The sequence below is a fragment of the Fusarium vanettenii genome, assembly GCF_000151355.1.
Source record: "Fusarium vanettenii 77-13-4 chromosome 9 genomic scaffold NECHAsca_27_chr9_1_0, whole genome shotgun sequence".
Taxonomy (NCBI): domain Eukaryota; kingdom Fungi; phylum Ascomycota; class Sordariomycetes; order Hypocreales; family Nectriaceae; genus Fusarium; species Fusarium vanettenii.
In genome coordinates, this window is record NW_003315858.1 from 174,280 (window position 1) to 185,950 (window position 11,671).

The 11,671-nt window shown below is 49.4% G+C and overlaps 3 protein-coding genes across 3 annotated transcripts; 2 read left to right on the plus strand and 1 right to left on the minus strand.

Moving 5' to 3' along the window:
• Window positions 1–2,674: 2,674 nt before the first annotated feature.
• Window positions 2,675–3,172, minus strand: NECHADRAFT_106343 (uncharacterized protein; the record flags this gene model as incomplete). The annotated part of the gene is made up of 1 exon (XM_003043789.1): window positions 2,675–3,172. One exon carries the CDS (start codon window positions 3,170–3,172, stop codon window positions 2,675–2,677), a length of 498 nt encoding a protein of 165 aa, XP_003043835.1.
• A 1,543-nt stretch (window positions 3,173–4,715) lies between these two features.
• On the plus strand, window positions 4,716–5,720 carry NECHADRAFT_48275 (uncharacterized protein; the record flags this gene model as incomplete). Its single annotated transcript, XM_003043660.1, has 1 exon — window positions 4,716–5,720. The coding sequence occupies one exon, from the start codon at window positions 4,716–4,718 to the stop codon at window positions 5,718–5,720; it is 1,005 nt and encodes a 334-aa protein (XP_003043706.1).
• Window positions 5,721–5,863: 143 nt separating this feature from the next.
• On the plus strand, window positions 5,864–9,524 carry NECHADRAFT_20553 (uncharacterized protein; the record flags this gene model as incomplete). The annotated part of the gene is made up of 3 exons (XM_003043661.1): window positions 5,864–7,495; window positions 7,542–8,234; window positions 9,243–9,524. Coding segments are annotated over 3 exons (2,607 nt in total), but the record flags the coding sequence as incomplete, so codon positions are not given.
• Window positions 9,525–11,671: the final 2,147 nt, after the last annotated feature.

The window sequence follows — 11,671 nt, forward strand, 5'->3', positions numbered from 1 at the left end:
TGTTGTCTCAGAAGTGATATCACATGTGTGGCAGCCGGCCTGTCATGGGCAGTATCAAGGTGCTAGATTCGGCATTATTAAAATCTCCAGACAAGATGGATAAATGCATTAGGAAAATCCTGATTTATTCTTACTGAACTCATAGCACTTGATGATGATAAAGACACGCTGAAAAGGCCCCTGAGGCTCTTTGTGATGGACCCCTGTAGCCCCAAGACTGTAGTCCACATACAGACCCAACAAGTCCCTCAGCCTGTTTCAAGCCGGTGTAGCTCAAGGCCTCGACCCACAAGCCAACAGCCAAGCTTCAGTCAATGGTGAAATTGCTGCCCAAGCACGGTATCTTCCGAAAGGCAGATTTCAACGCTGCTAGATCTCGCCGCCTCGCCATGGACAATGCCAAATGGAGACTTGAGACCCTGTTGGGGCCGGCCAAAGACACCCCTGTCTTCGAGGCCACACATGGCGGTAGAGGCTTGCATTACGAAACCGCCCTTGAGCGCTGACCAGCGGGACAAGGCAATGACTTTGTGTCATGCTGCTGTCAGAAACATGAATCTTCTTGACGATGTCCTTGCTCTGAGACACAGAGCAGACTGGTATATATCATTTATTTCTGATGTTATAGCCTCCCACTGCTGTTTTCATGGTGTCTCAAGTATTGCTTCCCCAGCTTGTCTTTCTCTCTTCGATCAACTTGCAACAGAGATGATCTAATAGCTCATACACATTTTCGTTCCTCTCCCACTGGCCTCTCAATAACTCAACGTGCCCCAACTCGACGTTTCTGCATGTTGCATTTTCAACAAGAAACTCAAGTGCTACAGGTCCCATGCCAGAAATAGCGAGCTCACACGTTTTGCTCAACGCCGACCACTCGCCGTCAAGAGAATCAATACGTGCGCCCCTTTCTAGCAACAAGCACAGGCATTCCATATAAGGATCTAGACCTATAGTGATGGGATCCCATTTCTGCAAGGCGTTGGGATCAGGCTTTTCAAACAGCTCAAAGAAGACACGGAGGAGACTCTCGGACCGGGTTTCATAGTTTTCGAAAAAGGCAGACTTGATATCGGCTCCGGCGTCGAGCAATATCCTGACGCATTCCACATCTCTCAAATCCATCAACACCCAGAAGAGAGGTTTTGAGAATGGGGCTGCTCCATGTCCTAAGCGCCGATTGGGATCGACGCCGTTTGCAAGTAAAAGAGATATCAGTCTTCGCAGATCTTGTCTGAATTCTCTGGCTTGGACCTCTTGCTCTGCTTTGTCCATGGCAACCAAGACTTTGGGACTTGAGCAAAGTTCGCTGAATAAACCTATCCCATGGTCACCCCAGTCGCTGATGGTAGGGTCAGCGCCGCGCTCGAGTAACTCAATGGCCGCTTTGAGATGTCCAGCCTCAACCAAGTCAGCGAGAGCTGTACAGCCAGTTACTCCCATGACATCCAGTGGTATCCCGCGATCGGCAAGCTTACTCGCCATTTCACGAGCAACCGTGGAGTCAGCACAGTTGACGATATAAGAAAGAGCGGTGTAGCCTTCTGGGTCTCGATGGTGGGGATCGAAATTGTCATTTTCGAGTAGGGAGTCCAATATCGAATGGGATGCGCACTGTATGGCACAGCGAAGTCCCGGAACACCCTTTAATGAGAAATACGCGCCGTGTTCTAGGAGAAGAGAAACCGTCTCTTCCTCAGCGTGGCATATGGCGAAATGCAGAGGATACCATTTGGGGTCGTGTCTGACTCCTTTGCAGCTGCACAACGCATATGACGGCACGTCCAGACGTGCCCCATTGTCGAGAAGAAATAGTGTGAGGTCCTTGAAATTGTTCTGAACGGCAATATGCAACGGTCCCCCGTATGGCTTCGCGCCTGGCTGCTTTTCATACAGAGTCCGAATATGCTCAACCGTATAGGCGTCTATGGTCTTCATGGACGCGCCATGGGCAAAAGCCAGCTTCATGGTACTTAATGAGTCATGCTTGGCAGCCCATATGACGCAGGACTTGGAGGGATCCTGTTTGAGAGCATTGTGCTGATAAAGCAGTGGGTTGAAGATGTCATGGAAGTGGCAGTTGAGCTGAGCAAGAGCTGCAAGCTGTCGTTGGTCGCAAAACGGTTCAAGACTCTCGAGAAGCTCTGTCGGCAAGGAGCTAAGGCTCATTTTAGGCCAGGGTAGTAACTAGGTCCCGGATGGACTAAGGAAAGGAAGTCAAAATTAGTTCAAAAAAGGGATGTGTTCTTGTGATGATGGTTGTTCTCAGCTTATGAGGGATATGGAGAAAGAATGTAGCTGCCTAGCTCTAATCTGACATGATGGAGCCAAGAGTGCTAGTGAGGCAACCCATGCTCAAGCACAGAGCGGATATTTTGTATGTCCGTCTGGTCCGTGTATTCGGTGTGGTTAGTATGGTTACATTCTGGCTCTCATTTTTGGAATACCTCGGACCCAAATGCTTAGTAGAAGGCGAAGCATAAAATACGTGGACATTGGTCCCGTCAATGAATTGTCATCGCGATGTTGAATCGCATGCTACAGACACTTAAGTACACAACCATATGTGACCCTTGCTAAGACTCTCACATTATGTGCTTCCTCCCTCGGCAATTCTCCCACGCTGTCCTTCGTGGAGTTATAATCAGATAGTTAGGTTAAATGGAGAAGCCCCTTAGCGGCACCACTTCTGCCAGAGACAACCCATCCTAACGGCATAACAGTGCGGGCAACCATTGTTACCCCGGCAGTGGCGAATGGTTCCGCAAAACTGATAACATCGGGAAGCGCGTTTCGCAAATAGGTTCGGAGCCTCAGATCTACCAACATACTCGTCTCGCTTGCAACGATCACGAGCCTCCACCCCCGAGTGCTCAGGCTCTCCCAGGATCTGGTTGGCCTGCTCCTTCTCCTGGTGGAAATATTTGTCGGCATTTGGACTTGGTTTGAAGTGGACGGACCGGGTGAGATGGTTGGATGGGTGCTCGTAGACATCAATCTTGACCTGGTGATTCTCTAGGTACATGTCAAGAAACTGAGTGTCGGAGAGGCTGCCCATGAACTCGTTGTAGTGCTCGAGATCATCGGCATGGATTGCGTCTCGGGGTGAAAGAGCCATGATGCCAACAGCGAAGAGTATGGCTCTCTTAAAAAAGATGGAAAAGGGAGACATGGAGATGATAGAGAGGTCCTGATGGGGTGTGAATGCAGGCGAGTATGGTTGTCCTTCTTTGTTGAGGGTTCAGACTCAACCTTTATAGCAAGATTGAATCCTCAAACCTGAGAATTCCGGATAATGCGACATCTGATATGTATCCTGAGCAAACTTCACATGCAATACGGGGTGGGTATCTCGACGTATGATTGTCAATGCAGCTTTGAGACAAAAGGCAGGTCTGGATCGCTGTGGAGACTTCAGGGTACTGATCATATACGGGTACTTCAGACTAGATTATACCGTGGTCGGTAAACCGGCAGTTGATGTGGATGTGGGCTGATTGTAGCCGGCTAGAAGTCATGGATCTTTGGTTGTTGGTTCTGCTGCATGTACACGACAAAAGTGCTCAAAGAGAGTGCCGACTTCCGTTTAAACAGGGTTCTCAAACTTAAATCCAGAGTATTTTTATTTTCATGAATGTCATTTAGGTAAATCAAATCCTACTGTTGTTCAGCTTCGCCCTAGAGCCGGCTTTCTATACGATGCTTGCAGATGTTTTGCAATAGGGTTATGATGGTCAGGCCGGCATTAACACAATATTCGCCTCGAGTTGCTCTGCCCGAATGAGGCAGAGTAAAGTCGATCCGTAAAGAGCTCAATGTGCTCAAGTTCCCACCCGAATTTCTTCGAAAACAGTATGATTGATCCTATCCGTAGGTATTTGGCGCTTAGCACTGGTATCATCAATCACGCAAGGAAGAACAACACACTTATGATTGCGTTTTGATCTCGTAATGATGCTCGCTCGTGCTAGTGCTTTGGTACAAAATCCTTTCTCTTCTCTCTGTGTGGCATTCATATAGAGTTGCTCTAAACTGGGATGCGAACTGGAGTCCTGAACAGAGGGCCAAGTCCAAGGTTCTGCACTCAAGATACCTTCTCCCACCATGTGCTTGAAAAGCAAACTAAAAGTCAATCCAGATTACGACCTATGTTAATTGGTCAAGGGGAATCTCGCTACGAGCGTAGAACAATAGACTTCAGCTTCAACTATTTAGAAAATCGAATTGTCGTCATACGGCCGAACAAGATTAAAGTCTTGTAGCTTCGGTTTTAATGTTAATACTTGTGTTCTATTATCCAGTATATTTGACGTAAGCTCTTGGGTAGTTGTAGGATTTGTTTGTTTACGCCATTTTGTCGCCAAGGCAGCCTTTGCAAGAAGACATCCCGACCGAGTGTTAGTACTCAGAAAGAGAGTATCCTTGTATGAACAAAAGTATTCTCTATGCCATCCCAATAATGACCTTGGGTCGCTCTGCCTTTGCCATGTCGCTCACCAACGCCAAGACTCTCTGTGAGGCTGGAGGGCTCAGGTGGCGCTCCCATCCAAATCAGGCTGCGTGTTCAGTGACCGAATGTGCAAATACTGCAGGTTGGTTGATGCCTGATTGCTTACCCCTCTTTCTGAGAGGTCAAGCTGAAACGGATGAAAATTCCCTCAACATCAACTTCAGCGTCCTTTTGCGTGTCCGCGATCGCCCCTCGGCGCCTCACGATGGCGACGAGAAAAAAGCTACCAAGCCCAGCTCTTTACACAATCGCATGGGTCGCAGCGTTACCTATCGAGCGGGCTGCAGCAACCGCTCTTGTCAATGAACGTCATGATGAACCCGACGGTTTCGATCAGCATGCCAACGATGCCAATGCGTACGACTGGGGAGAGATAGGGCAGCACAACGTCGTTATTGCTTCACTTCCCGCAGGAGTGTACGGTACCACCTCTGCTGCGATCACTACATCCCATCTACTATCTTCCTTGCCTCACATTAGGATCGGCCTGCTTGTGGGTATCGGAGGCGGCATCCCTCGTCCCGGTAGAGACATACGACTTGGAGATGTCGTTGTCAGTCAACCTGATGGGCAGAACGGCGGTGTGGTGCAGTATGATTTGGGCAAGGCCAAACTCAACCAAACCTGGCAGCGGAAAGGTGCTCTCAACATGCCTCCAACGGTGCTTCTCAACGCGCTCGGGAAATTGCAGGCTGACCATGAGATCGAAGATCCACGGATCACAGACCTTCTCCGAGGGTTGACGGAGAAGTATCCCCGAATGAAGAAGCATTATGTATATCAAGGCGAGGAGAATGATCGACTTTTTTCACCAGACTATGCGCATGCTGGGGGTAGCACCTGCACTGCATGCGATTCGTCTCAAGAGGTAGAGAGACCCAAGAGGGAGACAACTGATCCAGAGATACACTACGGCACCGTGGCATCTGGCAACACTTTGGTCAAGGATGCCGCTATTCGAGACATAATTTTGCAAATGGTCGGCGAAGAGTGCCTGTGTGTCGAGATGGAGGCGGCTGGCTTGATGAATACCTTCCCGTGCCTTGTTATCAGGGGAATCTGCGACTACGCCGACTCGCACAAGAACGACAGCTGGCAACGGTATGCCGCTGCTACTGCAGCAGCATTTGCAGTGGAGCTCCTTCGATGTGTACGAGCGAGGCAACTTGAGGAAACACCGAGTGCTCGGGAGCTCATGCAATCAAGTTAGTTTGGGTCAGATGCGAGAATGTTCATTACTTACTCCGTCATAGTCACGACAGTTGGACAGAAGATTACGCATTTACAGTAAGTGAAATACAGACATGTTGCCCCCGTAGTTTACTATGGCTGACCGACGTGCTTAGGGAGTCAATGGACACTTCCCACTCAAAGATGGTTCTCAACCAACTCCCAACTGCTGCAGGGGCCGCCCATGATTCTTCTGGTAGTTGGCTCCAAGCCACGTGTCTGGAGAATACCCGAGTCGATGTCCTGCATGAGATTTACGAGTGGGCTGGCAATCCCGACTCGAACTCGACCACGCTGTTCTGGCTTAACGGCATGGCTGGTACAGGGAAATCGACCATATCTCGAACTGTTGCCCAGCGCCTAGCCGAACAGGGGACCCTTGGAGGAAGCTTTTTCTTCAAGAAAGGCGAGACTGACCGAGACAATCCTTCCAGATTGTTCACGACACTGGCTGCTGGCTTGTCAAGGTGGCAATTGGCCGTGTCTCGATACATCGGGGAGGCCATTGATCAAAATCCTCAGATATTTGACCAAATGCCACATCAACAGTTTTCGAAGCTCATTCTGGAGCCCCTTTCCAAGGCCAAACTGTGTTCTGGAAAGCCCGTTGTCTTCGTCATTGATGCTCTCGACGAGTGTCAGCATCACTTCATCACCAGCATCATCACCGACGTCCTCCCCCGAGCGCACAGTCTAAGCCATCCTCGATTGAAATTCTTTTTGACCAGCAGGCCCGAACTACCAATCCAAGCTGGATTTTCAAACGTGGGGAGGAGAAACATCTATCAAGATATGATCCTGCAAAATGTGCCCCACGCAGTGATCCAGAAAGATCTCGAGACCTTTCTCAAGCGAACTGTCGAACAGATTGGAATTCGTTACAACGATGGCTCTAATAGGCTGCCCCCAGGCTGGCCCGGGAGCGACGTGATACAACAACTTGTCAATATGGCCACGCCGCTCTTCATTGTCGCGTCAACTGCGTGTCGTTTCCTGGAAGACCGACGCCTTGGGAATCCGAAGCGACAGATGGACAAGATTCTTGCTGTCAAGGATCGAACACATGCGTCAACACTGGATCAGATGTACCTCGCTATCCTCAGCCAGCAATTAGAGGGCGGTCCGAATAGTTACACGCCACAGCAGAAGAGCCAGATTGTTGAGGAGTTCCGCCTCATTGTTGGCCCCATCATACTACTCTCTACTCCTCTTACAATACCTGTATTGGCACAGTTGCTCCATGGTGACAAGGACGTCAGCGAATTCCAAGAGATTCTGGAAAACAGGCTACAGCTTCTGCACTCGGTCTTGAGTGTCCCACCACCTTCAGAACGTCTTAATTTTCCTGTCAGGGCTCTTCATTTATCTTTTCGGGACTTTCTCGTGGATGGTGAACGTCGGGATATCAACCCGTTCTGGGTGGACCAAGCTAAAACCCACCTTGTTCTTGTTGAGAGCTGCCTCAGGGTAATGCGAACTAACTTACGCGAGAACATGTGCGAATTGAGTGACCCAGGGACCGAGAAAACTTCGATCAGTCAGGAAACAGTAAACTGCTGTTTGCCTTCACACATTCAGTATGCATGTGTGCATTGGATTGACCATGTGGACCAAGCACGCATTGATCCAGACACTGCAAATGTAATCCTTGAATTCCTGGAGATGCATCTTCTCCACTGGCTTGAGGCCCTGAGCCTTCTGAACCGAGTCTTGGAAAGCGTGGTGATGGTTGAGAGATTGAACAAGGCGACTCAGGTAGGCTTACATGGCTAGATGTAACTTCATAGCTAACATGTACCAGGATGTAGAACTCCCCGAACTGTCTGAGCTTCTCTCTGATCTTGTTCGGTTCACCGGCGCAAATGCCAATGCCATTGACCTCGCTCCTTTGCAAGTCTACTCATCGGCCCTTGTTTTCGCACCCCTAAAGAGCCCGGTGCGCACGCTGTTCAGCGCCCAGATTCCGGACTGGATATCCATTCAACCTCAAGTAGAAGATGACTGGAGCGATTGCCTCCAGAGGCTCAGGAACCCTCGCCATGGAGGCAAGGTCTCACACCTTTCCTTTTCACCCGACTCCAAACTTCTGGCATTCATATCAGAGGGCGGCGTGATGTCTGTCTGGGATGCTAAAACTGGTGTGGAGGTTTTGGACACGAAAAATGACGGTGCCCTTTTCGAAGCAGCGGAGTCGATTGTCTTCTCAACGGATTCGGCCCTGGTCATTGTCGTTTCAGCCACACAGATACAAGTCTGGAGGGTTGTGACTGGAGAATGTGTTTACCGTCTCCATCACCCCCAAAGTTATGTCACTTCCACGAGCCTATTGACTCCAGGTCTGATAGCATCTGGATCGGGTATGGGCGATGTCCGAATATGGGAATTGGAGACTGGTCAACTTGTGTCAAAACTTGGAGGCCACCACAGGCCCGTCAGAGCCTTGGCAGTCTCGGCAAATGAAGAGCTATTGGCATCCGGATCAGACGAAGGAACAGTAATGATCTGGCAGACCGAAAACTGGATCCATGTCAAAACATTGGTGGCACCAGAGGGCGGTGCTATTTCTAGGGTCGCATTCTCCAGTGAGTCAACCTTGATCGCAGCGGCAATATCTTCGCTCTCAGCAGACAAACCAACGGCCAGGCCAGTCACGTCGCTGCCTCTGTTGGCCGTGCCCGCCTCTCTCTCTTTGTCCGAGTCGATGCCGCCCAAGAAGTGGGAATCGAGCGGCTCGCCGGACTTGGAGGCGACACCAGCAACGCCGGCAGCGCCCTTGGGCACGATGACTATGGATGACATGGAGTTCCCAAGCGATGACACGGAGGGCAACGTTGTCATATTTTCCATCGGGTCATGCCAGCAAATCCATTCACTCAGTAAATACCCACGCTCACCGGACCTGATGTTTCGTTCCGGGTCGGTATTGGCGGTCTCAGACCCCACCAGGACCACATTGTCTACTTGGCACGCTGATAGCGGTCGGTCGTTGAAGATGATGCGACATGCTCGGCGGGCTTCGTGTACCACCATTACGCTATATCGCGAGTCAATATTCAAAATTTCTGTAGTCGACGGGATGACGCAAATTTATACCGACTCTGGAGGGCGGCAAATACGGCACAACTTGGTTTTCAAACGTCTTTCTGGGACAACTGCAGTCTCTGTATCGGGTGATCTAAAGTTGATAGCGTATGCAACGGTAGGCGGCGAGATCAGAGTGTATCAAGCCAGTCTTTTCGAGGACCACTGTCGGCAGTTGCAAATACCAGGGAGCGAAGAGGTAGTCGAAGCTATCACGCCAGATTTTAGCTTATACGCATTCTCCAAGTCAGTAGACCTGAACCAGACGATGTGGGACGCAATGTCCAAGTTAGGAGACCGGAACTGGAAGATCCGGGAAACGATGACAGGAAAATTCCGGCATGAACTCAACATCGACAAGACTTATGAACGGATTATCATTTCGCTCGACTCGAAAAGTGTGCTTGGGGCAGAAAAACAGGTGTCAGTCTGGGACATTCAAACCGGCGAGCAATTGCTAGCCCTTGAACACCCAGTGAAAGACGACTTCCTTCACGAGGCCGCATTTTCACCTTCATCGGCGTTACTTGCGCTGAGCTACTTCGGAACTATACAAATCTGGCGGGTTGCTACTCGCAAATGCATCCACACGCTAAAGGCTTTTTCAGATGAGCGCATTTCGTCATTGGTTTTCTCATCTGACTCGAAATTGGTGGGAGCAGACGAAGGTAGAATCATCCGGGTGTGGAATATCTCTACTGGGCGACATGTCCGAACGATATACAAGCCCCCAGGCGAGAGAAGCGGCTCCAGGTGTGTGGCCATTTCAGCACGTGGAGAACTAGTGGCAATTGCATCAGATCTTGGCGTGGTCAGCATTTGGCACGTCGGTACTGGTAATCTCCTCGGCTCACGGGATACTGGCGTCCAGAGCTCTCGGCTATCATTCCAAAATGGTGATACAGAGCTTCTGACTAATTCCAGTCGCATTGGCATCAACTTGAAGCGCATGATTGCGCACCAAACTACGAGTCCCGAGTCATTCGTCTTCGGGGACTATGTAGGTCTCTCCCCCGTGCTCCCGATGAAAGAGGATGGCTCCTTTCCGCTGCCTTTGGAGGAGAGAATCGGGATTGAGATAGACAAGAGCACGAAATGGATCACTTGGAAGGGCCGACCCTTGCTTCGAGTTCCTGTCGAGTATGCCGAACAAGATGTGCAAATTCACGAGTCAGCAGTTCTCTTCAAGCCCAAGTCAGGGAAGCCCATCGTTATAGCTTTCAACCATCAAAAGCTCACAAACATGTTTCCAAATCAAGGATAGAGAGATAGAAAAAGAAAAAAGAGCATGTTCAGCAACAGAACTATACTAGAGGTATAATCTTAAAAGTGTAAGCATAGATTCGTTCTTATACATACCATGAAATGAATGAAATGGCCTAACCTGACACCTTCAAGGTTGGTATTTGTAACGTCTGAGAAACGAACTTATCAAGTGATTCAGGTCCAGAGTCGCAACGTCTGTCAAAATGAAAGTCGACATCTGTTTCTGCTTAGATGCCTATTAGGACGCGCTATTCTCAATCTGGCATTGCTCCCAGCAGCGGATATGAGTATAGCTCGTCGTTATGCGCATTTCTGTCAAAATGACGTTGACTCTTATGTACCGCGCCACGCCGGCTTCGGTCTCGCCCATTAGGGCATAATCTATATAGTCAATCTCATAGTCCCGTGGTCAAAATTGAAAGCTTCGCAGAGGAGCTTTCAAATTGATATCTTTCTATGTGCATGACGAGGTTTCGGTATGAGACGGCTGCAAAGCTTATTTTATGCGCCAGCATATCTCTCTTTTGAAAGAGATGCATTTTGATAGACGTTGCGACTCTGGACCTTAGAACCCCGAAAGTTCTCGTCTTTTCTAACGTGGAATGACAGGTGTGCACAGAAATTTATTTCTTTGACCAATCGTCTACTTTGATATAAAGCGATTTCCGGGCAACAATCTCCTGGGTCTGCCACGTCACGAAGCCCGGGGCGAAACACTTCCCGCTAATAGGAAGCGTAACAGAAAATTGAGAGAAAGCCTTGGCACTAGGGCTAAGAACAATCACTACCTGACTCGGCTCAGCATGCTCTGGGCCTGAAACTTCTGTAATAAACCCAAAAAAACAAGATGCATGCTTACGAATGACACTCCAACTGTAGTGACACTGTCTTTGCATTGGGTCTTCAGAGTATGTAACATTTGTGTCCTCCAAGGGTCTTAAGAGGTATGAAACATATCATGGTAAAAGGTCGCATTGACGATGGCAAAAGCACAGAGAGCGTAAAGTGGAATAGCTCTTGAAATCCTAATAAATGTGACGCCTAGGGCAGATTGTCTCTCTCCAGGTTTGGAATCTTCTGATGGCGAGAGACATCTCTTTAGGATGTCAAGAGCTTCATTACCAGTGGCGGCACTACAGAGAACATCCCAAACTCGAGGGTTCTTCTGGCTCAGCTGTTCTATCAAGAGCTGGGCAGTAAAAATAACAAAGAACACATTGCCTACACATTGCCTACACATCATAGCATCATACGTATCCTAAGTGGCTCTCAGGTGATGGGGTGTTCCCCGAGGTACGAGGTCTGTTCGAGAGGGAGCTTGAGAGAGGGGCGCCTTTTCCCATTCTAATGATGGCACAGTGGTGCGAACATTATGAAGAACCTCTCCACCACATCCCGGCCTTATGCGCCGATAAGACCTGGACCCTAGCGCGCCTGGTCAGTTGCCCGTATGTGGATATGAGGGCTGAGGGCCTTGTTGGAACCCACTACCTTAGCTGCTGAGTGACTGGCTGGGGCTTTCAAGTGGAAGGATGAATAAAAAGAGTCAACTTCGGTATGTCTGTCCACGAGCTGGATGTTAAG